General features: G+C 54.3%; 1 protein-coding gene across 6 annotated transcripts; it reads right to left on the bottom strand.

Annotated features, from left to right (window-relative positions):
• Positions 1-166: 166 nt before the first annotated feature.
• On the bottom strand, positions 167-24,489 carry LOC122373255 (serine/threonine-protein kinase WNK4-like). Of its 6 annotated transcripts, none has more exons than XM_043351149.1 (18): positions 24,171-24,317; positions 20,196-21,264; positions 19,698-19,876; positions 19,173-19,399; positions 12,640-12,797; positions 11,680-11,997; positions 10,934-11,437; positions 10,408-10,530; positions 9,946-10,065; positions 9,567-9,716; positions 9,145-9,264; positions 6,846-6,959; positions 5,402-6,474; positions 4,945-5,098; positions 3,058-3,348; positions 2,661-2,823; positions 2,271-2,457; positions 167-2,045 (listed from the first exon to the last, which is right to left on the bottom strand). In XM_043351149.1, exons 1-18 carry the CDS (start codon positions 24,293-24,295, stop codon positions 1,880-1,882), a joined length of 5,241 nt encoding a protein of 1,746 aa, XP_043207084.1. In that variant the 5' UTR covers positions 24,296-24,317; the 3' UTR covers positions 167-1,879. The 6 variants fall into 6 exon arrangements, with proteins under 6 accessions (XP_043207084.1, XP_043207092.1, XP_043207100.1 ...); XM_043351157.1 differs by having other exon boundaries at positions 6,861-6,959; XM_043351165.1 differs by lacking the exon at positions 24,171-24,317 and adding an exon at positions 23,712-23,943 and having other exon boundaries at positions 6,861-6,959.
• Between the last annotated feature and the right edge of the window lie 544 nt (positions 24,490-25,033).

The raw sequence follows: 25,033 nt of genomic DNA, 5'->3' as shown, positions 1-25,033 counted from the left end.
TGCGTTGTGCCTACGTGCCGGTCTGAAAGAGCTTCATCATATGCTAGGTTCGCCAGCTTAGCCTTCCCAGGAGCCTCTAGTACACTGTACAATATGAAATACCAACTTACCAACTTAGCTGTCGTTCAGCGATCCGCCCACTCATCGCGTCAGAAAAACGCTGGCACAGTCGACTATGTACTTTATTCTCGAATAGCATCGGCCATCACAGTGATACTCGGCTGGTGCAGTCAAAAGACTGAGTATTCAGACAATAACTGCAGCTTCCAAGGCAGTCTGGTCGGCGCCGGGTCGGGTCAGGGCGCCACCAGCACCATCTCTCGGTCAAACGGCGCACCACAATGCGCCTCACAGGGTCGGCGGAACGCTTACAAACTAAATAAACTCTATCCGATCTGCTGAAAGTCCACAATGAAAAGCGCTGCCTGTCGCTGGCGGGGCGACTCGACGGCGTGTCCTGAGCCGGTGTGGTGCCCGGGCCCGCGGGCATTGCACGTCCCCACGTGTACGACTACGCTAGCTACTGCCTACCACCTCTGGCTTGACGAAACAAAAGCTCGCTGTCATTTGCTGAATAGACATCGCAACTTAAGTCCGATGGCAATTATACCGTGTACGTGGATGTCTCTACTTTGAAAAGCTGCATCTAGCGTTGCGCAAAGCGCATGGCACTTTGAGACTATCCCTTTGCCACGCAGGGCTAAGGAGGATATGATATGACACTGACCAAGCCGACTACAGGGCACGAAATTCTGCACGGCAGAAGCTAGTGGCCTTTAACACTAGAACCAGGCGGCAAGACAATTGAAAGAAAACTGACCGATAGGCATCACAATATCGTGTTTATACGACGCTTGCTTCAGTTTACGTTACAACAGCAAACTTTCAGCGGTCTACTTGCTATTGCGGCATTAATAATCACAATTGTAGCCTCACAAACGAAACTAAAGCGGTTTATCTATCACTCGTTGAAACATCCAAACATAAGCTAACCAATCAGCATTCTAGTTTGGGCACCACTGCCATAGACCACTGCAACTCAATTAGTCAATGAACTCGCTAATTTCGCGGCCGTAGTTGATCTACTCAATAAACCCGTCGTGCGCTGGGGATAGCCATCGCCGCCTCAGTAATGCCCCTCTCCCTAGCCTCTATCTACAGTGACTGACCAGCAGTCGCCTTGTCCAGTCCCTGATAAAACGTGCCACAGTGCGGCGTGCGGGCTGCCCGAAATTGGACACCAGGAGGCCGGAAATGTCCTGTGAAAATTCACATCTGTGGAACAATACTTTTTGTTGGTCACTGCCAGTCAATGGCAGTGTAAGTTAAACTATGCTGAGACTTATCTGGAATTTTTATGCAAATTATTATCTCTAAATGCCCCGAATTTGCTTACAACTCGGTCTATTCAACCCTGGAAATGACTGCTTTAATGAAATTAACCATAGTTAGAAGTCTTCGATTTTTCATCAAGCCTCAAGTTCTTCAGTAACACTAATGCCCCGTTCTTCCCAGAGGATCTGACGGACCAGCCGACCTCCAGTGTCCCCGTGCTAGGTGTCTTCCTTGCATAGGGCTGCGAGCGGGACAGGCTTCTCGCGCCGTGCCTCAAATGAAAGCCCGGTTAAGGTCATGGCTAGTGTGGTCTGAGACGAATCCCGCCTTCATACTCCGACCGGATTCGAACTGTTCCGAGCGGGACGGGCCGCAGTGGCGACGAGCATGGCGATACAGTGGCGACTATTACGGCGGTGACAGTGACGGCGACACACGACTGTCGCCGAACAGGACACTAACACATACCGGCAAAGACCGTCCTATTGAGAGACGCCCGCAGTTCCCCGTCAGAGCTTCCCTGAGAAGAGACGGGCCACGCGCGTCACACAGGACCGTTTTCTGTACACGGAGGATGCCTCTGTTGCTGCTGCTGCTGCTGTTGGAGCTGCTGCTCATGTTGTTGTTGGTGCTGCTGACGTAACCGCTGCCGCAGGTTTTCCCGCTCTACTTCTTGCTGACGGAGCAGTTCTATCATTGCCGCTTGTTGCCTGTAAAAAGGCCGAGCGACGTCAGTTCAAAACCCAACACACCGCCTCCAAAGACCCAAAGAACGATAGAGATATAACAGGTCCTCCACAACGACATGATACCCATACATATGCGATCACTTCTACTGATTTTGCGATACGATACCTCCATAACTGCTATCAACCCGTCTATGTGAAGTAGCATCCAAGCTCTACCGCAGGTGGCGTCACCAATGCGTGCCTCACCTGGCGATCAGCTCCCGGTACATCGCCATCTCCTCGACACTGGTCACCGGCGAGGGAGTCTGGGCCGCGCTGGGCGCCGGAGCGGGGGCGGGAGCGGGGGCGGGGGCGGGCGGCTGAGCTGCAGTGGTCGCCTTACTGATGGCGAATCTGCCCCGCCGCACCGGACGAGAGCCGCCCTCTGGCGATACTGAGGAACAGAAAAAGAGGTGAGATAAAACTCTGTGGTAAAAAGTTTTGACCAGCCATAAGCCAAAGCTTCGACATGTTTTGTGCTTTAATTTAAACACGCTTCAGACGCTTATTTCTATGCCATAAACCATACAAATAATGATCCTGCCCAATTAGTGCGCAGTCTCGCATATCTCCAATCTAGCCCAACCGTTCACCTACCGTCACTGGCGGTTCCATTCACCGCCGGTGTCGCCGCCTGGACGTCCATCTGGTTGACACTGGGCTGTGCCCGGACTGTCTCCGGTGGCGGACCGCTGGGGGTCGCCACAGGCTGGGCGCCGACAGCCAACGGCTTGGAGGCATCATCCAGGGGCGTAGTTGTCTGCCGGACAAAATACGACGTTAAGCTAGTGTCCGAAAAAGAATACGAAAGCGGAGGGGAATACGGGAGACATAGAACCGGAAGAAGTTTGAGCAAAGTTATAAAATCGTAACGATTGAACACAATTTCTCTAAACTAACGACATGTAGCAGTCCTATAAATAATAACCAGCCTTATTCACGCATAAAATAACGCCCTATGAACACAGACATTCCGTTCTCCTCTCACCCCTACCTGTACGGCAGTGGAGGCGGTGCCGGCGGCGGCGCTGGCCACTGCCGCACCGCCCGGCGGTTTCACCCGCAGCTTATCCAGCTTCTTGGCCAGGTCGGTGAGGTGCAGCGGCACCTGTTTCCGCCGTGCCTCGCTCCCGGTGGCGGAGGCGGCGTCCGTACCGCTGGCTGATCGGGAGAGGTCGGCCGGTGAGCCGGTGGCAGAGACCCCGGTACCGGCCGGCTGGAGAGGCACGGTCTGCTGGGAAGGGGACGGTGTCCCGCCGCCGCCGTCCGCGCCCGAGCGCTGAGTCTGTGTGGTGGAAGGGGAGGTTAGGTATGGCTTAGATGGGGACGCAGGGGACGATTGGGTGATCTGTTCGTGGGTATGCGATGGGGTGGGGTGGGGAGAGGGGAGTTTGAAAATAGACACGAGCCACAATGCAATCTGGAACGCGCAACAACAGTCTAGTGACACTAATCTAGAAATGAGCCTCAGAAGCAAACAAGTTCAATATTGTTCAGCATCAGCCTCCATGCAAAAATATCCCCTAAATGTGGATATGTGGAATAGCTGTTGACCTGAAAATATCCTACAGGAAAAATGAAGTCCAAAAACACATCGTAAGAAAAAAAAACTGCACTAAGTCGGCGGTCTCAACCATTAAAGCAGTACCAACGAAAGCTATGTGTTGATCTGAGCTATCACGTTTGAAGACTGACCACCTATCATCGTTCTGTAAGCTATTTATGTTCCTGGGAACCAGGAACGTAAATAGCTTACTTCAAAGCACGAGCAATGACGGCATGCCCTCAGCTTGTGCTCACCGCAGGCATGCTTAACAACAGCTTATGAACACATAAACGTGGGTGTAGCAATGATAACCATACATTTCTGCTTTTAAACGAAACTCCTCCGAAGTGACGGCAACTGGTCAAGTGGCATGCGGCAGGTGGTAAAATTATCATCAAACCCAAAACCTGGTGAACAATACATCGAAATACTTATAATCAATCGGTCAACGTGTGGTGCAAATCTACGGATACGCTGAAAGTGACGAAATCGGTCACAGCTGCAGCGGTCGTGAACAGAAAACTCAGTGACCCAACATAAAACTCGGGTCTCATGATGAGACTGTCAGCCCCGGTAGATCTCTGGGCTGCAGTCACTGTCTCATGCTCTCTGCTCTCTCCGGGCGGTGGGAATATACACTCGACCACTCACGGCGGCCGGGGCGGGGGCGGCCAGGTCGCCGCAGTGCCAGCTCTGGCGGCGAGCCGCCTCAATGGCGGCGGCGGAAGGCAGCAGCATGTTCTGAGCCCGCGGCCGGGCAGCAGTCCGTTCGTTAGTTACGCACCCGTTGTGGTTTATCACGGGACAACGTGTATATACGTGCATAAGAGAAACGGAACGAAGGACCAGACCAAAACCAGACGACAACCGCATGTTCTAAGCCACAGGCTCCATAAATAGAGACCCCACACGACAAACAAACCAGAATAGCTGAGCACCGTAAATAAATCGTCAAAAGGGCACTTAAAAACCACAGAATCAGGACCCAAATATAAGAGAAAGGGACAACAGGTTGCCAGCACTGGACTCGATGCTGGACAAATTGCCTCCCCTAAAAAGAGGGAAGAGAAAATGACAACCTTGAATGCCTAGCTAAAATATGCATTGTGATCTATATTTGATTCCATTTTATGGACAGTTTTGCCCCGAATCACAATATCGCTAGCCGCATTGACTTCGCATAATCAAAGGTACTGCAAAAACAAAATTCGATCCCACTTCACAACAGCCTGAGCACCAGCAACATCTCAAAGTCAGAATGCCTCCTTAGCACCCAAGAGCCACAAAGAAGACATCTACAAATTTCCCGCTGTCGGGATTCGAACTCGCACTCACTGGAGTGGGTCCGGCGCCGGTGGCGGTCAGCCGGCGCGCGGTGGGCGCCCCCTCTGACGGTGTCTGCGTCCCGCTGCTCGCCGCGGCCGCCGCCTCGCCCGGCTGAGAGGTGAGGCGGTTCAGCTGCTTAGCCAGCTGAGCCAGGTTGCCCATGCTGAGGAGGGAAACGAGGGGTGGTAAGGCATAGCCAGTGAAAGAATGATGAGCTAGACGACCGAAAATGTATGTTTGTAGGTGACGTAAATGTGTATCTGTATTTGTATCTATCTGATGCATCTGTTCCGCGCTGGACGATCTTTACCTCGCTTCACAAGCACATCTGCACACAACTGATACGATTCAATAAAACGTCCATTGCAGCCTGAAACGGCGAAAACTATCGGCATTGCTATGCGAAGTCTCAGAAATGTCAGAAGCCAGTCCAGCATTACTTATCCAGCTCCACCAGCCGACCCACCTTGCATCTATCGGTGTCGTAGGCTGCTCCTGCGGCCCCGCGGCGGTCCGTCTCTCCTCAGGCTCCTCTGCTGCCGGCAGGGGCTGGCCGCCAGTCACAGGTCGCGAAGGCGCCGGGGGTCTGCCCTCCTGGGCCACAGTACTCGCTCTGTGAGCTTCTGAGATTGTAGCACCGGCGGGATGCGAGGGAACTTCGCCGGGACTGAGCGTAGGCGTTGGATGTGAGGAGTCCACAACACCAGTCGGACTTAGGGTGCCGGGACTCGGTACAGAAGGACTGAGAGTTCCCGGACTCGTCCCACCGGCAGCCAGTGGGGGAGTAAGTCCGGTAGGAGCCGTGAGGGAGGCAGACACTGGGGTAGTCGCTGACGGAGCTGCTGCAGGTCCTGATGCCGGTCCGACAGCAGCAGTTGACGATATGAGAGGCGGGGTTGAAGAAGTCGACGTTGAGACGTGTGACGACGGTCTTGCGAGAGATGTCGGAACGCCCGATCCACTCGCCACTGCAGACTGACTATCTGAGGCCGAAGTCACGGCCGTAATCGATGCCAACGAAGAGTCACTTGAAGACGGGCAGATCGGATTCAGAATCGTCGGCGTTACGGCGAACCGTACATGCCTCTGAGCGGTCGGTGTCGTCACAGTTGCCCCGCTCTTCGCCTGCGAGGCCCGCGAGCCGGGGCTGATCGAGAGAGACGGAGGACGCGCCTGGCCATCAGACTTCTGAGAGGATGCCGCGGGAACAGCGATCGGCGCTGTCGCAGTTCCATCGCTTCCAGCTGTCTCCGGCGCTACTGAGGATCCCACCGGTACCGAGGTTGAGCCTTGCCCCACCGGTAGTCCCGCTGCTGAGGTGAGACCGGCGGTCTCCCCTACACCCGCCGCTGGGACAGGTGACGTGCTCAGAGCGGGTGTCGCTGACGGGCTGAGCGCAGTCGGTGCGGGTTCCTGGGGAGAGTGCAGAGCGCTGGATACTGGCGGGGGAGAGAGCGGCTCGGGGCTGATCAGCGCCACCTGAGGACTCGGGGAGACAGAGGTAGTGGCCGAGCCGGCAGACGTCAGGATATTCAGCGGCTGAAACAGGGGGAGAGAGGCGGTCAGTTGGGACAGTGGGCTGAGAACAAAAGAGGGTATATCATAAGCAAGCAAATTGATCCAATACACGGCCATCATTGGCGCGCAATGACTGGACTGGATGAAATGGCTGTGACTGGAAAGGGAAAGGATTGGACAAGAAAGACTCAACTTGCCGAGCAGCCTCATCAAACCATGACTTGTGCAGCATTGCTTGCATAACTTACATAACTTACATTTGAACAGTTCAAAGCGAAAGTAAGCGCCCTACGCTTCCTAGCACTCGATATCTGCCATCACCCCACGCCATCAAGCCCAACAGGTCCCAAGTTCCAAAGCGATGACTCTCCCAGTCCCGGATCATCATTTACCGTCTGCGCCCTGACCTGTTCACTGGCCGGCGACAGCAGACACGGGGACGGCATCGGGGACGCCTTGCTTTCCACCACCGAGCTGACGATGAACCGGGAGCGGCGCCCCGTCGCCTGAACACAGACGCGCACACACACACAGTGGTCAGTCCAGGGGGAGGGGGTACCTAATGCTATAGGGGAGTAACGTGGGGAGATGAAGAAATAAAAATAATTGTGTACTGATAGAGAGTTGATACCAGATTTGTATGCAGCGCAAACCAAGCTGCTCATAGAGTTCTAAACAGTAACACAGAGTGACTCGTCAGAATTATTAAAACATAAGAGAGCAAAATGGCAATGTAAAGAAAAGGATTTGAAGAGAAAAAGTAGCGTTGAAAGATTGCATGGCCAGATACGTGTTGAATGAACCCACGATATGACTAAGAGATTACGTGGGCGACTAAAATTGTCTAACGAATGCATTCCCTCAGGAATGGAGTGCATGCCCGAGGAAAAATGTTCACCGGAACCCGTCTGTTGCAATTGAACACCACCCCTGAACGTCCTGGGAAAAATAACTACCGTTAGCACGTCACAAAACTCCAATGACACTACACACTAGCAATTAATCTAACTAGGTAACCTACAAACATATAACAAAATAAAGATTATTGTAAGGCACAACTGCGGGGCTAACACTGAACCAAGTCACATAAACACTATGACGACGGCTAACGTGCTTTTCTAATGTTGAATACTGGACAAAAGGGGGAGAGGGGTCGCCCAATCTACGCAACTTCTGCGCACAACAGTGACGCATCATCAAACAGGGCACATTCAACCAATAAAGCAGCTCAAAGTCAATGGTTCGGCCGCTCAGTAGCGCTTGGAAAACACCAACCCAAACGCTTCCCAGCGAACGAACGAAGCAAATAAACTAAACCAAACTGAAGGAGCTAGCGACGGAGAGGCAGCGGCAAGCGGTTCAACCGATCACAGTGCGTTGGTCAGGACAGACTCAGCGGGGCAGGCAGGGCGGGCGGAGCAGGCGGGGAGGCCGTGCGGCGGACAGCCGCCACGGCCAAGGACGTACCTGGACGGGAGGCGTGCTCGCGGCTGGCGTGCCTACGCCCGGCGCAGCCAGCGGTGAAGCGGCGCCGACGGCGGAGACGGGGGCAGCGCAGGATGTGCCGGACACGGACGCTGACGCCAGCGGAGAGGATGCTACAGATGATGCTGTTGTAGTGGGGGAAGACGTGGCGGAGGATGAGAGGGAGAACATCGGACGTGATGAGATAGTTGGAGATGTAGGTGCCGCGGTAAGTGAGCTCAGTGTAGAAGCCGTTGATGGAGCCAACCCTAGCGTCACCCCGCTGGCGGTGACCGAGGCAGCTAAGGCAGCAGTAACTGCGGTGGCGCCAGTGGTACCAATGACTGAAGCGGTGGGGGAGTGAGCAGCCACCCCCACAGGGGCGGTTCTATCCGGCTCACGACCGCTCAGAAGCGGCACAGGCGCTGCCAGCACCGGCGACGGTGTGGTATAGGACACCCGCCCACCGCCGCAGCTCACTGCAGGGAGCAGCGAGACGGGCGGCACTGACGAGACCGCACCACCAGTGAGGACAGCGGAGATAGGCGTGATACCCGGCATCACCGAGATCGAGCTGACCGGTATGTTCGTAGCGTCAGACATGGATCCCGCCAGGGTGACGCCTGCAGTAGTCAGCGTTTTCGACTGAGAGACACCGCCGTAATGCGCCCCGAACACTGCCGTTACATCAATGGGTGGCGACCCGGGCGAGCCGGGTATGACAGCGCCGGACAGGAGCGGCGTCACGGCCGGCGCGGCCGCGCTGGTCTGGTGGATCACATCAGCCACATGTGCCACGGGCGCCACGGCAGAGACGACTGTAGAGAGGAGCTCCGGCGGTAGCGCGGCCACGGCGGTGGTCAGAGCGCCCGAATGGGGTGAGCCGCCGGCCAGGACCGCCCCCGCCGGCGCGGCGCGAGACGCAGAGGCAGCAGAAGCCGCCGCGGCCGTACAGGCAGCCACAATCGCAGCGGCGCTCGCGGTGGGAAAAGGAGTGGGAGACGTCGCGCGGCCGGTGACCATCTGCGACTGTGGGCTCACACTACCGACAGGAGCAGCGGACACAGCCGCGGCGGCGGCGGGGGCGGCGGTGCCGAGGACGGGGGCCAGGAGAGCGGCGGCCGCCTGGCTCTGGCGCAGCAGCGCGGCCGCCTGCTGCGTGGTCAGAGTGACGATCTGGAGGCCGTGCGGCGCGCGCACCAGCACCGGCACGGCCCGCTCGGCTACCTGGCCTGAGGGCGGCGGCGGCGGCGCCAGCTCGGTGGGCCGCGGCCGCGGCGAGCCTCCCGCGCTGCTGCCGCTGCCGCTCACCGGAGTCGATACGTCGCCGGCCGGGTCCTCCGCCGACTGCCGGCACGCGGACAGACAGCGCCGCTGAGCAGCGACCGGGCAGACCCGCGGAGGGGGCGGAAGGGTTCGACAGAGACGTCGGGGCGGTAACGATCAGTACAGGGTCCTAGACGGAGTGGTGGTACTTCGCAAACGTTAGCAGTTTTGATAGCCGTGAATCAGCCAGCCTGACATGCGCTCGTCCTACTACAAGGTAACGCAACCGTCTCTTATAAACCATCAAATAACGTCACCGAACAAACTTCACACAAACCCTCTCCAGTCTCCCGAAAGAAGCCAGCCTCCGCGAAACCCCGTACCTGCGCCGGGTGCGTGTCCTCATCGGCGTGGGGTGGCGGAGGCGGCTGGTTCGCGCCGGTCGATCGCAGCTCCCGCTGCCGGCGAACGACCGCGCGCAGCTGCTCCTCAAAGTACTGGGCGTCATCCTTTGGCAGCAGCTGAGCCTCCGTCTGGGGACGAGGAAAAATTCCGTCAAAACAAACAACGACATAATATTTAGGGCATAGGACGATATAGGACGAAGAGTCAATAGACATACATAAGAGTGGCAAGTATGTTTGCGTAAGTAGCAAGTAATTCATTTCAGCTACCAGGAATCCCACTTGACGCCTGCAATGACACTAATTCCAGCCAAAAGTTTTAGATCGAGCTGGTGGCCTGCTTCCATCGCATACTGACCATTTTGTGGGAGATGGCTGTGACGTCCGCCTCGTGGAGGTCGAATTTGAACGTGATGGCCTGCGACTGGTTGGTCTCCAGCAGACAGGAGACCACGGGACCGTTGTCGCTGTTCTTCACCTGTCCCGAGGCATGGGTGCCGTCAGTTCGATGCAGTAGATCATCGCAGTAGATCAACAAGATATGCAGTCATGGACGTACGATATTGACATAAACAATTGTAGTTGAAAATGAGCAAAAAAACAATTCTGAAGATAACAGGCGTGTCCTAACCCTAATGTGTTTATGAAATCGTCATTCAACTCAACAACTGATTTTTAGCTGCGTGGACGACAAATAGACATCATAGTTCGCAACACACCACTGATGTGACTCAGGACGGCTAAAGGGATAAGTGACCACATAGAGGAATGCGAAGCTATGCAGGAAGTGACCAGGAGTGGTATAAGATTCTCCACTCACCTCCAGTACGGTCAGCCGCGGCAGCCGCTCGCACGTTTTTCGCCGTCGCGCACGATTCTTCTTCTCCTTCCGCTCACCGAGGGCCGAGTCGCTCTCTGCTCCGGTGGCAGAGTCCGAGTGAGCCTGGCGACAGACGAGGGGAGGGTAAGAGACGACGACAAAGGACAGACGGGGAGGGTAAGGGACGACATAGAGACGACTTGTCCGTCACTGACCGGACTGGCTACCAAAACAGACGTGAGCAAACGGAGACTTTGCGAACTCCGCTACCGGTGATACAATTGATGAATAATAGCGTTCCAAGACATTTTGAAAACCTAATTGAACCATGCCCGAATATTCTGGGAAGAACGCACTCATGTTTCACCCTAGTCTCCCCACGCAATAACTTTGGTTATTCGACCACACTGTTGGAGCTAATAGTGTGTGATGAATAATGATACTGCGTAAATCATTCGCCCACGCACCCCCATCCAGGCACAATTCTACCGCATTCCACCCACCACTACCCCGGAGCCGCCCGTACCTCGGTCTGGCCGTGCTGCGGCTGGGCGCCCGCCGCCGGTTCGGTCGGCGCCGCCGGCGGTGGCAGCTCGGCCTGTCTCGTCTCCGCCGGCGCCGTCTCCGTCCCAACCGGCTGGTGAGAGGGCTGGGTCTGAGTCGCCGCCACCGTCACCGTTACCGGCGCCGCGGCGGCCACAGAGGCGAGCGGCGCTCCCGGGGCGGCAGAGAGGACCGCGGTCGCCGTGTGAACGTGCGCGGCCGCCGGCTGGGCGGACTGAGAGCTGCTGATGACCGGCAGAGAGGCCGACAGGTGCAGCGGGACTGGTGCGGGGGCGGCGGCTGTCGGGACTAAGGACGCGCCGGGACCGGGCGCTGCGCCCGGCGGCCCGGCAGCCGGCGCCGACTGGGTCTGGGGCACCTGGTCGCGCCGCCTCTCCTCTCGGGCTCGCACCAAACTCTGGATCACGTTGGTGATCATCTTCGCTAGCGGACGGCAGTTCTCCTCGGCCAGGAGACCCGACATCAACTGAAATAGGAGGAGGAGCATGGTTTAAGCAAAGGGTAGCAAAAGGCTGCTGTTTGAATAATGGATAATGATAAAACATCATCCGATGCCAGCTATGAAGAGAAAATATGAAACGATTGAGTATCTACCCATTATTCATCATGTAAAAGCAGCAAAAGGAAATTGACAAGTTTTTGCTTGATAACGGATAGAACAGAGCTGCATAACTGCACTTTCTACGACTGATCCCGAGCACCACCTACCATCTGTTTGGCCGTCTCCTCGGGGTTATCCTTGTTCAGCACGTAATTGAACTGGATCGCCTCGTTCTCCTTGTGTGTATCCTTGCGTTTCTTGGCGTCCAGCACCCGCAGCTGCAGGTGGATGACCGAGCTGCCAGAGTTCATAGCCTCCTCTCGGTTCGCCACCTCCAGTCGCATCCCGCAGTCCTCGGCGAAAAACTCGTGGTTCAGCAGCTGCTTGACGGTGGGCCGCTCCTTGCTGTTTAGTCGCGTGCACCATTCGATCAGGTCACGCGTCTGCGGGTCGTCGATCTTGTCGAAGCTGGATGGTTTGATGCCCTGTGGGTATGGTCTTGTAGGTCAGAGATTGGTACGGGGTGGGGTAAGTTAGGGAGTGGGTTCCAGAAAATGATGCATGTCTGCGATTCAGCGTTTGTACATTTGTGCAGGCAGAAACACAGCCGAGAGAAAAGCTGAGAGCATTTCTGCCGAGCCAAAAGCTGAGGAAAAAAATCCATCACCATTGTCTAAAGGCCTGGCTACACTATGCGTTTTCTGCGTGCGTTTTTGCAGGTTTGCGTGTTTTGCGTAATATCGTTCTAGGAAAAAAGTTATAAACAATATAATTTTTACTTCGGTTATAAACAAAACCTAATATAACTCTTATGTAACTAAAATTTAAGGTGAAAAACATCACAAAAACGTAATATCGTTCTTTTTTTCTAGAACGATATCACGCAAAACACGCAAACACGCAAAAAACGCACGAAGAAAACGCATAGTGTAGCCAGGCCTTAACGCCCGCCCAGCAAACGTGAAAAGATCAGAAATAGGAATCGTAGAATAAGCGTCGAAGTAATGAAAAGATGAAGCCAGAACCAACCCAGCATTGAGCAGTCATCACTAGACCATTCAACTGATCACCATGTCTCTCCAACAGCACGATCGGACCCTGTACAGCACCCGCTCCCCCCGGCTCACCGTGATGACCTTCTTGTAGATCTGTGCCGGGCCGGTGCACTCGGAGTACGGGTACTCGGACGTCACCATCTCCAGCATGCACATGCCGAAGGCGTACACGTCCACGGCCTCGTCATAGTGCTCCTCGTACACCTCGGGCGCCATGAACTCGGGCGTGCCTAGCGGTCACGTGGCAACCAGTGGCCCGCTCAGATAGCCGTCACGTGATCGACCGGCCGAGGTCAGTAGAGGTGCAAACGATAAATCCATTTTTAGATTCAGGAAAAATGAAAGCTGAAGCTTTGAGGCTACTCGTTCGAATCTTTAAATATTGAGCACGAAAAACGTCTATGCATTCCGCTGCTGCTGTAGCGGTGGTAGCAAATAGTCGATAATTTGCATCACGTCGTCGCCGTCATTTGCACCTCTACCGATCAGGGCCGGCGACGGGCGGGCAGCGTCGGCACACGTCAGACAGGGGCGCCGGACGGGGGCTATTTTCAGAAACACAAGCGGTGCCACCAGCCAGCCGGTCACCGCGACCCACCGAGGCCCAACGTCAGCCCCCCAGCCAGAGTGACCGGAAGCAATCAGTGGATATCATGCACATGATGCGCGTGGGGCGAAACTCGACAGAAAGACACAAGCGCCAATGTAGAGATGAAAAGTAGCTCCCTGAAAGTTCAAACATGCATGTGTTGTCCAAGTCTCATACATAATAACATTATACACAAACGGCGAGAAAGTTACACCATAACGGACTCTGAAGGTACGAGTAGGTAATGGGAGAGTGACCGCAAAACTAACACTGGGGAGAGGACTTTGTGTATTGTACGGTGGATTGGTGTTAACTGTTACGTTTCACCGATCTCCGTAGGCCCTGACCGTACATATTACCGTAGCTGCGTTTATGATACGGGCCCCACCATACGGCTGCGTCTGCGCATGCGGGAGCCGGGAGGGTAGGCTGACCCGCATATTGCCTGAGGCTCAATGTGGACGAGCGTGTCGTGTGGACTGGTCTGTGGCAGTGACTGACTGGCGAGCGACCAATACAGGTTGACCTCTGAGCACGAGTGGTCTCTACACTGGCGACGAGGATTTGAACCGGCGCGGCGGGGCGACTTCTACGGCCATGGATGGGGCAGCGTCGGCCACCCTGCAGCTGGAGCCCTTCAACCCGGCGACGGACTCCTGGAGCCAGTGGGAGGAGCGTCTGCACTACTTCATCGAATGTAACGGCATTCAAGGCGAGAGCAGGAAACGCGCCACGCTGTTGACGGTATGTGGGAAAGAGGCCTTTTCGCTTATTTGTAGCTTGATAGCACCGTCTAAGACGTCTGAGAAGTCGTTTGATGAGCTTTTGCAAGTAATAAGGGAGCACAAAGAACCCAAACCATCTGTCATTGTGTCGCGATTCAAGTTCAACTCGTGTCAACGAACGGCAGGCCAATCCGTTGCTGATTTTGTTTCTGTGCTAAGGAAGGCTACCGAGCACTGCTGTTTTGGAGCCACGCTTGATGACAGACTCACTGAGCAGTTTGTTTGCGGCATCAGGGATCCTCGGATGCAGCGGCGGTTGCTGTCAGAATCCAGCCTGGACTTCAGCTCAGCACAGAGGATCTGCCTGGCGATAGAGGCTTCCAGCAGAGACGCTCACCTGATCTCCGGCACACCGGGTACGGTGCCGGCAGAGGTATGTGAGGTAAGGGCGCAAGGCCTGCCGTCAGGTCAGTCAGCTCGTCCAGGGGCTCGCTGTTGGCGTTGTGGCGGGAGGAGCCACTCACCTGATGTGTGTCGTTTTGCGTCGTACAAGTGTCACAACTGTTCGAAAGCTGGACATTTGGCTAAAATGTGCACAGTCAGAAAGACGACAGTCAGACCTCGGAGGCAGCAGGGCAGAGCAAACGCCGTTGAAGCAGATGAAGAATGGGAGGCGGACTACACGACAGATGTTGGCCGTGCAGAACAGGATGAAGAGATCTGCAGAACGGAAGCGGTCCATCGGGTGAGTGTACCTCCCATTTCTTGTCTGGTTCAGTTTCAAGGTACAGATGTAGATATGGAGATTGACACTGGTTCTAGCGTATCGTTGATTGGGCAGGATACGTTTGAACAGTTGAACAGAAAGCCTAAACTCAAAATGTGCTCATCTCGTTTGAAAACGTATACGGGTCAGTTCATACCATTGTTGGGAGAGTTTCAAACAGACGTGTGGTATGAAGGCAAACAGCACCGTGCCCTGACAGTTGTGGTGGTAAAAGATGCCAGGACTAACCTTCTAGGACGAGACTGGCTGGAGCACATCAACCTCAACTGGCGGGCCGTGCACGCCATTCGAACCAGTTCCTTGCAGGGCCTGAAGGAGAAGTATCGGCGCCTCTTTGAGCCGGGCCTGGGAGAGCTGAAGGGGGTAAAGGTACGTCTGGACATTGACCGTACTGTACCACCGAGGTTTTGCAAGGCCCGCTCTCTGCCCTATGTTTTCAAGGAGAAGGTGGAGGCCCAGCTCCAGAAGGACATCGACAGCGGCGTCCTGGAGGAAGTGCAGAACAGCAGCTGGGCGGCGCCCATTGTTCCGGTGCTGAAGAAAGACGGGAATGTCCGAGTCTGCGGCAACTTTAAGTTGACGGCCAACCGAGCGGTGAGGTTGGACAGATATCCATTGCCACAGGTCCCGGATCTGTTTGCAACGCTAGCGGGAGGTACCGTATTCTCGAAAATTGATCTGGCTTCGGCCTACAATCAGTTAGTTCTTCACGAGGACTCTCGAGACATCATGACCATCAACACCTCACGAGGTCTTCTCAGATTTTCGAGGCTCCCGTTCGGCATCAACAGTTCTGTGGGTATATTTCAGAGAGAGATTGAAAAGGTTCTCCAGGGCATACCCAACGTCATTGTTTTCCTGGATGACGTTCTGGTGAGTGGAAAGACACAGGCCGAACACCTGACCACGCTGGAGAAGGTGTTTTCTAGGCTTGAAGACGCGGGTCTAAAAGCCAGAGCAGATAAGTGTAAGTTTTTGGTTCAGCAGGTTGAGTACCTGGGTCACGTGGTCAACAGGCATGGAATTTCCCCGACTTCTGAGAAAACTGAAGCGATCAGGTCAGTGCCTGAACCTAGGAACGTGTCGGAGCTGAAGAGCTTTCTTGGGTTGTTGACTTACTACTCCAGGTACTTACCAGCGCGCGCTCAGAGGCTGGCTGCGCTGTACGACCTTCTCAAGAAGGACAAGGACTGGATATGGGGACCAGAACAGCGGAAAAGCTTCCACTGGGCCCAGAGTGTCCTTACCTCGGACTCTGTTCTAGCTCACTTCGATGCGGCGAAGGAGCAAGTGCTGGTCTGTGACGCATCGTCTCGAGGCATTGGAGCGGTACTGGCTCAGCGTGAAGCGGATGGAGCTGAGCGTCCTGTCGGGTACGTGTCAAGGAGTCTGACCTCTTCAGAGCAGAAGTATTCTCAGTTGGAGAGGGAAGCTCTCGCGATCGTTTTCGCGGTAGAAAAGTTCAATCAATACTTGCTGGGTAATAAGTTCATACTGGTCACGGATCACAAGCCGCTGGTAGTTTTGTTTGGAGAAAACAAAGACATTCCGGCTATGGCGTCTGCTCGCATTCGTAGGTGGGCATTGAAGTTGTCTGCGTACCAGTATGCCATCCAATTTAGGCGCACGGAAGACATGGGTAACGCGGACGCCCTCAGCAGGCTTCCCCTGCCAGTTGCAGATGGCTCTGGCCAGGAAGATCTGGTGCTGCTGATTGAGGATGCTGTATTTGATGCTAAGCAAGTAGCACGTTTGACAGCTCGTGACCCCGTTCTTTCCAGAGTAATGAACCTGGTGCAGAAGGGCGGGTGGCCCGAGATAGCTGACCCGGCATTGAAACCGTTTTCAGAGAAACGCTGGGAGCTGTCTGTGTGTACAGGCGTGCTGCTGTGGGGGCACAGGGTCGTGATACCACAGAAGGGCCGCCAGTCTGTGATTTCAGAGCTGCATTCTGCCCATCCAGGGATCGGCCGGATGAAATCACTGGCAAGGAGCTGCGTCTGGTGGCCCCAGATTGACGGTGACCTGGAAATGGCGGTCAGACGATGTTCTGCGTGTCAGGAGAGTCGTCCGACCCCTCATCGGGCTGACCTGAGTATGTGGCCCTGGCCGAGACGCCCATGGTCAAGGGTTCATGTGGATTTTGCGGAACCAATCAAAGGCAAGTACATTTTTGTGGTAGTGGACGCCTATTCAAAGTGGGTTGAGGCTGAGCCGTGCTCAAGTGTGAGTTCGCAAGCAGCCATGGTCAAATTGCGACGTATGTTTGCAAGATGGGGCTTGCCTGACATGCTCTGCTCTGATAATGCTACAACGTTTACCTCACAGGATTTTCAGCAGTTCCTGGCGGCTAATGGGGTTCAACATAGAACGATAGAGCCACGTCACAGTCAAGGCAACGGGCTAGCAGAGCGGGCAGTTCGTGACGTTAAGCAGGCTCTTAAGCGCAGTGGAGATGGGAACTGGGAGACTGTGTTGGCTGAGTGGTTGCTGTATCAGAGGAAAATCCCTCACTCAACTACGTCTGTGTCACCCTCAGAGCTGATGCTGGGACGAGTGATCCGGAGCCGGCTAGACCTTCTTCATCCTGACCTGCAGAGCCGTGTTCAGCGGAAGCAGCTGCAGCAGAAGCTGAATCATGACCCTGCTGTACCCCGAGTGTTACAGCTGAACATCGGGGATGCGATATATGCTCGCAATTATGGTGTGGGACCCACGTGGATATCAGGTGTAGTTGTGGGTATAGATGGATCGCAGTCATATGTGGTCAAATTAGAGGATGGTAGGATCTGGCGTCGTCATCAGGATCAGTTGATGCGGAAAACTGACGCAAACTATCCCGTCACAGGACCTGCTGCTGATGTAGCTGCTCACGAGCAGCTCAGCCCGTCGGAGCAGCTGACGGCCGCGCCGGCTGCCGAGGCCGTCTGCACTGGTCTGCCCACCGTACCGGAGACCGGTGGCCCTGACACCGGTGGCTCGCTGACGGCTGCGGCGACGCAGCCGACGGGAGGGTCCTCGACGGGGCCCGGCACGAAGGATCTGCCCGCGATGCCTCTGCCATCTGAGCCAGCTCTTCCGAAGTCTGTGCCTGCATCGGCTACGGAGATGGCTCCGCGAAGATCATCTCGCGTGCGGAAACAAACTGAGTTTTTCCAGGCGTAACGTGTGTTTTCGTTATCTAAACTTATTTGTTAAAGGGAGGAGAGTGTATTGTACGGTGGATTGGTGTTAACTGTTACGTTTCACCGATCTCCGTAGGCCCTGACCGTACATATTACCGTAGCTGCGTTTATGATACGGGCCCCACCATACGGCTGCGTCTGCGCATGCGGGAGCCGGGAGGGTAGGCTGACCCGCATATTGCCTGAGGCTCAATGTGGACGAGCGTGTCGTGTGGACTGGTCTGTGGCAGTGACTGACTGGCGAGCGACCAATACAGGTTGACCTCTGAGCACGAGTGGTCTCTACACTTTGGAACGCGTCCAGGGAATACTTGAACAGCGTCCCAAACTCGCCGTCTTAAATGCGCACTTGAGCAGTGTCTGGGACCCTAAGCAAACATCCGAGGAACCGGTACAGGAAAAAGGAAATGTTAATAGATCCAAGGGACGGGGCTTACCAAACTACTCAGATTTACTTCATATGTATGCGAGGCTTGAGCAAAAGCGGTAGAACATGCTCAGTGATGCCTATCCAAATACCTCGGGCATATCACACTATTTATAAAACGACCAGCACGATTCCGTGTCTGGCTAATTGCTGATTAAATTCCTCCAGCATGACGCAACAGCCTTTTCTAGAACACGCAGCCAGCAGGCGACCGTGCAAATGATTCCATTTAATAGCCGCAGTCTACCACGAACCCCAACGATATGACTCTGGGCGGTACATTTTCCATCTGGTACGCCCACCCGCCCCTGACTTCGAGCCAGTCCAGAGACCCGGCAGTAACTGTGATATTAGCTCTCCGCCGCCCAAGGGCCACCGGCGCCGGGCCAGGCGATCCGGTGGGTTGTAATTACACCAGCTGAGCAGCTGTATTGGGATCGGCCGATCGACTCCGGATCGTCCGTGAGCCCAGAGACCTACCTCCCCTTAAACCCCTCCCCGTTAGTCTGGTCTGGTCTGGTCCGGTCCGCGCCGGGGCGGGCCGGCTGCCGAGACGCGGCTCAATGTTCGATGTTCACTGCCCGGTGTTGGTTGGTGGCCGCCAGCACCTCAACCCCGGGGTAAGGGGAGAGGGAACGGACACAGAGCAGGATTCATCTGGACCACTCTCTCCCTCACAAGTTGGTCACGTCAGATCAATTCGGAGTCGGACCGAAACCGGCTAGATGAGCCAGCTGTGTTGGGGAATAGATCAAGAAGAGTCGATAAATCAATACAAATCGGAACGGATGGCACAGGAAACGGAGATGAAGGAAACTGAACAAAGTATTCAACTCGAGATTCAATCAAAACACTTTAACGCTACAGATCGATAAATCATACAGTAACTTACCGATAACAGACTTGGCAAAGGATCTGTTCTTGAGCGTGGCCAGCCCGAGGTCGCCGACCTTGACCTGACCCGTGGTGCCCGAGATGAAGATGTTGTCACACTTGAGGTCACGGTGAATGATGGGAGGGTTGCGCGAGTGCAGAAACTGCAGTCCGCGCAGGATTTGACGGCACCACTGCTTGATGATCTTCAGGGACACCCTCTTCTGGCCGAAGTTCTTCAGATATCTGTCCCCAAATCGTTCATAAAAATCAGTTGTCACAAGATCACAAGAAATTGAAAATTTTGCGTTGGCCCGTCGGAGGCGAAGAATCAAATGGACTGAGACTGAGAATTACTCGTATTATCCATAAAACATCGCATTGTGAAAGGGTTTAGAAAAGGCAGCACATTGGAAAATAGAACTGAACATAATCAGCTCGCATATGAGCTCGTTTCGAAAATCGTTTTTCGCCCACGCCTACTCATACCCAGATCACTGCTGCCAACGCACAGTAAGTCGCACCACGCACAGCCCTGACTCACGTTCTGAGGGTTCCGGAGGTCATCAGCTCGGTAACGAGTACGATACAGCTGCGTTTCGGCTTGTCCACCTCCCAGAAGTCGTAGAACCGGACGATGTTGGGGTGCGTGAGGCCCTTCATCAGGCCGGCCTCCTCTCGGAACCGGTCCCGTTCCTTCTTACTCAGCCGGTTACCGCTCAGCTGGTCATAGAATAAATATACAGAGCAGGATTAATGGCAGGCAGAGATAAACACAGGGCAGAGAATGGCGAATGAATCTGGATGAAGTGGTTAAACAAGAATGATAAGCAGTCACCCTGCGTTGCTTTTCATACTGTGAGGATAAGGAGTGTTTATCGGTAGGGGAACAATGTGATGTCAATTGTAGCTTAGCAATGTCAGCAGTTGCTGACATGGCTCATGATCTGCCGATCAAGGCACTAACTACACTACAAGCAGCATCTCACGTGAGGCCCTCCGGCACAAGACCGCAACCCAGAGCCATTGTTGGGCCACTCACCTGGAGTTCACACCAGGCGACAAACACTCCTGTGGTCGTGTCCAGTCCCTTGTACACTGCCTTGAAGCTGCCGCGACCGATCTCCTCGCTGAACTTGAGGAACACCCCGCTGGGAGAGACCTCCACGGCCTTCTCTACCTCGTCCTCCTCCCCGTCCTCAGCCGTCTCCTCCTGACCCTTAGCGTCCTGCCCGGCGCCTCCCGGTCCCCCGGACCCGCCGGCCGCGCGCCGACGCTCTAAATCGCGGTAGTTCTCGATGGCATGTCTCAGAGACTCGTTCTCGCGTTCGAGTCGCCGCATGCTCTCCGCCTGACGCTCCTGTTCTTGTTCTTCCGCTAACGGACTATCGTCGCGCTCCTGACGCTCCTCGCTGTCGGATGGACCCAGCATCTGCACGCGCGGCGCGAAGCACACCTTGCCGCCGTCGCGCGGCCGGTCGCGGTGCCGCACGGCGGAGGGTCGCGGTCGTCCCGCGCCGGAGCCCGTGCCGCACGCGGCGTCCGTGCTGGCGGAGCGGCGCTTCAGCGGAGTCGGGGTCGGCCGCGGCTCCGGCTGCGGCGTGGCGGCCTTTTTGCCGAAAGGTGCCTTGGACGTCGAGCCGGCGGACGGCGGCCGTTCTGGGCGCGTCACCGCCGAGCCAGCCCCCGAAGCACGCTCCGGCTTGGATGAGGCAGATGTAGCTGCAGAGGCGGTGGATTGGTTTGGTTTGGAATGCACGCCACCTGATGATTGAGAGGTGCGGTCTTGGCGGGAACTAGGCCCAGCATGCTGACTGACGCTGCCGGAGCTGGTGGATTCTGATGGACCGGCACCAGAGGCAGAGTCCGGCACTTCAGGTGGCTCTTCTCGTAGAGACAGCCGCTGTGCAGTCTTGTGTAGGAACTTGGCACCTGACTGGCGGATTTTACTCATGGTGCCACCATTCGCAGTGGTGGGGCGCTGCACCCCACTGCCTGACTCCTTCTTCAGCATGTTTGGCATTACTGACCTTGCTGGCTGTGCCATTCCCAGAACATGGTGTCCAGCTGCATGACCAGCCTGATGGTGATTGATACTGATGTGATCCAACCTGAGAAAATGATATTATCATCAAATGGATTATGGAATGTTTGCGTACTTGGTACGTAGGTACCTACCAACATAAAATGTCACCCTAGATCAGTGGTCGGCAGGTCCTCCGGGGTCGTGCCCCCTTTTTTGGCGCCAGGCAGGGCCATTACCCCCACCTACCAGACCCCATTGGTGATACAACCAAGGTTACTGAAATTCCATACTTTTCCGTGACTCTTTGGGTGCCATATCTGCGAGAAACCGCAGGCCCCCCTCCCCTGCGGTTTCTCGCAAATATCTCAAAAACGTTGGCACGGAGCGCCACCATTTTGGAACATTTTATCATACATCGTTTCTGCACATGCCGTGAATATTTCAGATCAGAGTCACTCAAGGTCAGGTCACCAGATCACGTCAAGTGACCTCACCTCAGTAAAAACTGCAACGCCTGATTTAGCTGCATTGAGTGACAGATCTCTTTCAAACTTTCAGGAATTGATAAAGGCAACAACATGTACAACATTTGTATCTCGGAGATTTGATGTCGGTGACCAAAGTTCAGGTCAATTTCACACCCTCTCCCATTATCAATGGGAGAGGGCGCAAAGTCAATGGTAGAAAATTGAAAGGCGCCTCTTTTGGACCAGTGTCATTCCTAACACTGTGACACTCTTATTTACAAGTAAACATGACCGCTGAACCGGAAAATTGCACCCGTAACCCCACTGTATGTCCCTGAGGTCATTTCAGGTCATGAATTGTACCTAACAGCTATTCGCTAATAGCTTTTGATAAAGGCATCCCAGAGCGATGAAAATGCCTTTTAGATGTGTTCAGCTCGACGAAACGGATCGACTGATGTGCAACAAAACCTTCGATGCTTCTCGACGGGAGGATCACGATGCTGATAAAAGTGAGCTCTTGCAAGTTTTGAGTAAAAAGTTATTTAAGAAAAAACTATCAGCAAGCAACGCACATTTTGGCAGTTTTTGTCTCCTGCAGGCTAAACCACCTTCGGTTGAATCTGAGGGCAGGCATCAGAAAAACGTTAAGAGAGCTATCGAATGCGTTTTTCCGCAGCGCTGTAGCTCTATCCTTTCCTGAGCTTTAGGCCAGTTTGTCGAAAATTGTCAAAGGTTGACCTGAAAATTGGCGAAATTTTACGTTCGATGACCTCTGGTGACCTGACCTTTGATTTGACCTAAAAGGTGACCAAAGTTTTTTCTTCATCATTTCTTACGCTCTTTCGATCGCCGACTACGACGTTTCGCTAGTGACCCAGGAGCCAAGTTAATAGGGGGTGTTCAGCCTCCATCTCCAGCAGGGCGTGGAAATCCAGGAGCCCCAGCGGGGCGCGGGTTAACCCCCATACGTATAGGGGTAGCGGTATTTTTCGAGAATAGATCACGTTAAAAGGGTCGGATCACGAAAAAAACTGTACCATCGAGCCGATCATTTTTATCTGTCCTGAAAATGGCATGACCTTAACCCGAATAACCGTTGATTTGTGAGATCTTTCTTGAGATCATGGCAGGCCACAAAATCTCACTTCAAGAAGTTACAGCAGGACCCGATTAACTCGGCAGTTGTTATTGACCTATGGAAGGTCACCCAATGACCAACGGCCTTTAAATTGGGTAGCAGCGGCTGCTTATCTTCACGGGCAACACGCTCAATTTTTCTGCAAAGCTCCAGCTCAGAGACTGAGATGCTCAGGTCAGGGTGCAATGGACGACTCCTCTCCCTTGCGTTAGTGACTGTGAAAACGCCAATAGACGAGCGCCGGCTAGTACATGACAGTAACTTTCCACGACTGTACGGAATGGTGAGCAGCTACATGAAAATTGGCATGCGCCAGCTAATCAGTTCATGCTTTGTGCGTTTGACCTCGACTAATCTTTGAATCCTGGGGCACAACAGTTGTGATGTTTGTCCCATCAAGGGAGCCATTAATTCTAAAAAAGATGAGGCTTTCTCAGAGGCCCTCATTACCCCCCGCCGAAGGGCGCCATTACCCCCAAAGGGGGCATGCCCCACCATTTGCCGACCCCTGCCCTAGATGAACACTTCAGCATTTCTTAGATATTCTGCAAATTCCTAGAAAGCAGCTTAAGAATTTCATTGATTTAGGCACCAAAGTAGGTGCCTGCTTTAATTTCAACTCAAGCTTGCTCACAAAAAGCTGCAAACAGATTCCGGCAGCAACAGCCAACTTGAAGCGGCAACTACCAACTATCATGCCTATTTTTTTGTCATCTGACCTTCTCAAAAGCAAAACAATGGGAAAGTCTTTGATGAAATTCCCTTTAAAAAATGATAAGCAATAAAAATGAAGATTTTTTTCCAATCACTAGCATTACATGCGAGCTTTATCAGCACTTTGCAGCCACAGCGTCATATAGGTATCTAACACACACCGTGATCTATTTTACAATATTTTCCACACCTCTTATTTCTTTGTCTTACCTTCCTGAAAGAAGGCTGAAGAAATAATGAAAGGATATTGACCCCGACCCGGGTCACGCGCCTCCGGCGCGAAGTTTACGACTGACGAAAATGCGTGCTCAAGGTTTCGATAAAAGCGAGGTTTACAAGTCACCAGCGATAGGCGAAATATTATGACGTCATCGCACTCTTCAGGCCCAAAGCCGACCACGGGCCCTCTTTTTCGGGGGCCCTCTAACCCAACAGTGTCCGTAATGGGTGCTTTGGTTACGATTTCCTCACGATGTCGAGCCCCGAGGCCCCGAGGCCCGAGGACCAACCCAGTCTCATCGGCAGCCCTCCGCCCGCAGGGCATCGCACTCAGAGCACCTTTCCCGGACCCCTGCCCCAGACCCATTCGCGTCACATGTCCACTCCCAGCGCATTTTCAATCATGAAATCGATAAACATGCAAGAAGCCTAGGCTACCTACTTACCTACCTGCTTTGAATGATTATCCTGGAGCCACCAGCCACTGTGGAGTTTGCAGGACGCGGTAATGCCGGCTTATGGCCCTCATGCCATCCACCACCGACGTTTGAGCGCGCTGCTTTGTCTGTATACATTGACTCGGCGAGCCATCGAACAACACTGACCAGCCGCGGCCCCTAATGTGCCGGGTTCCCCCGACCCCGGGCTCTGACCAATGGCCACGAGAGGACGCCTCGAACCGGTTCTTACGCAACGAACCGGTTCGTTGTTTTGTAGTTATCACGTGGGGGTCGCATGTGAGATAACTCAGCCACGAGGGTAAAGACAGACATGTGAGAAGCCGGACTCAGGTCTAGCACGAAATCGATATCGCCTTTGACACAGCTGAATTATGAATAAGTCATGAGAAGCTATGACGCGACATGACACGCGTGGCAAGTCTTGCACCAAGCTCGGTAATCGTACGTCGACACATGTCCTTGACAAGGTCCAAATCAAGCGTTGCGCATGGCTTCGAGTGCATATTGCCGTTTGACACGCACTTTTTGAAGGCGATTTCGATAACACGCTCGTGTCTAAGCGCTGGGATAACAAAGAGCGTCGTAGTTACATTGACGCAACCCAGAGAGATCCTTCATACAGAGAAGGACTATCGCTCTGCACCCTCATATCAAGCCACGGCGACTCCTTGTTGCTGAAGCCACGGCGACTCCTTGTTGCTGAGACAGCACGTCTCTGGAATGCACCGCGTAGAAGTCTGGGTACAGAGTTCACAGGACAAGCGATAAGCAATCCAGTCATGAGCAACTTACAACTGACATTCATAACTGATGCCACCTTGCGTGAAACACAGCGAGCGCGGTCGCAAACAC

This window comes from Amphibalanus amphitrite, unplaced genomic scaffold (assembly GCF_019059575.1).
Source record: "Amphibalanus amphitrite isolate SeventyFive unplaced genomic scaffold, NRLGWU_Aamphi_draft 000038F_arrow, whole genome shotgun sequence".
Lineage (NCBI taxonomy): Eukaryota > Metazoa > Arthropoda > Thecostraca > Balanomorpha > Balanidae > Amphibalanus > Amphibalanus amphitrite.
This window is presented reverse-complemented; position numbering and strand designations above follow the sequence as displayed.

Bases quoted from the DNA above. Each gene is read 5' to 3' on its own strand.
- LOC122373255 (XM_043351149.1), bottom strand. From the start codon at position 24,295: ATGTATACAGACAAAGCAGCGCGCTCAAACGTCGGTGGTGGATGGCAT. The intron at 9,717-9,945 runs GTCAGTATGCGA...CCTCGTCCCCAG, and splicing joins CAGCCATCTCCCACAAAATG to ACGGAGGCTCAGCTGCTGCC. The intron at 5,099-5,401 runs GTGGGTCGGCTG...TTCCCTCCTCAG, and splicing joins ACGACACCGATAGATGCAAG to CATGGGCAACCTGGCTCAGC.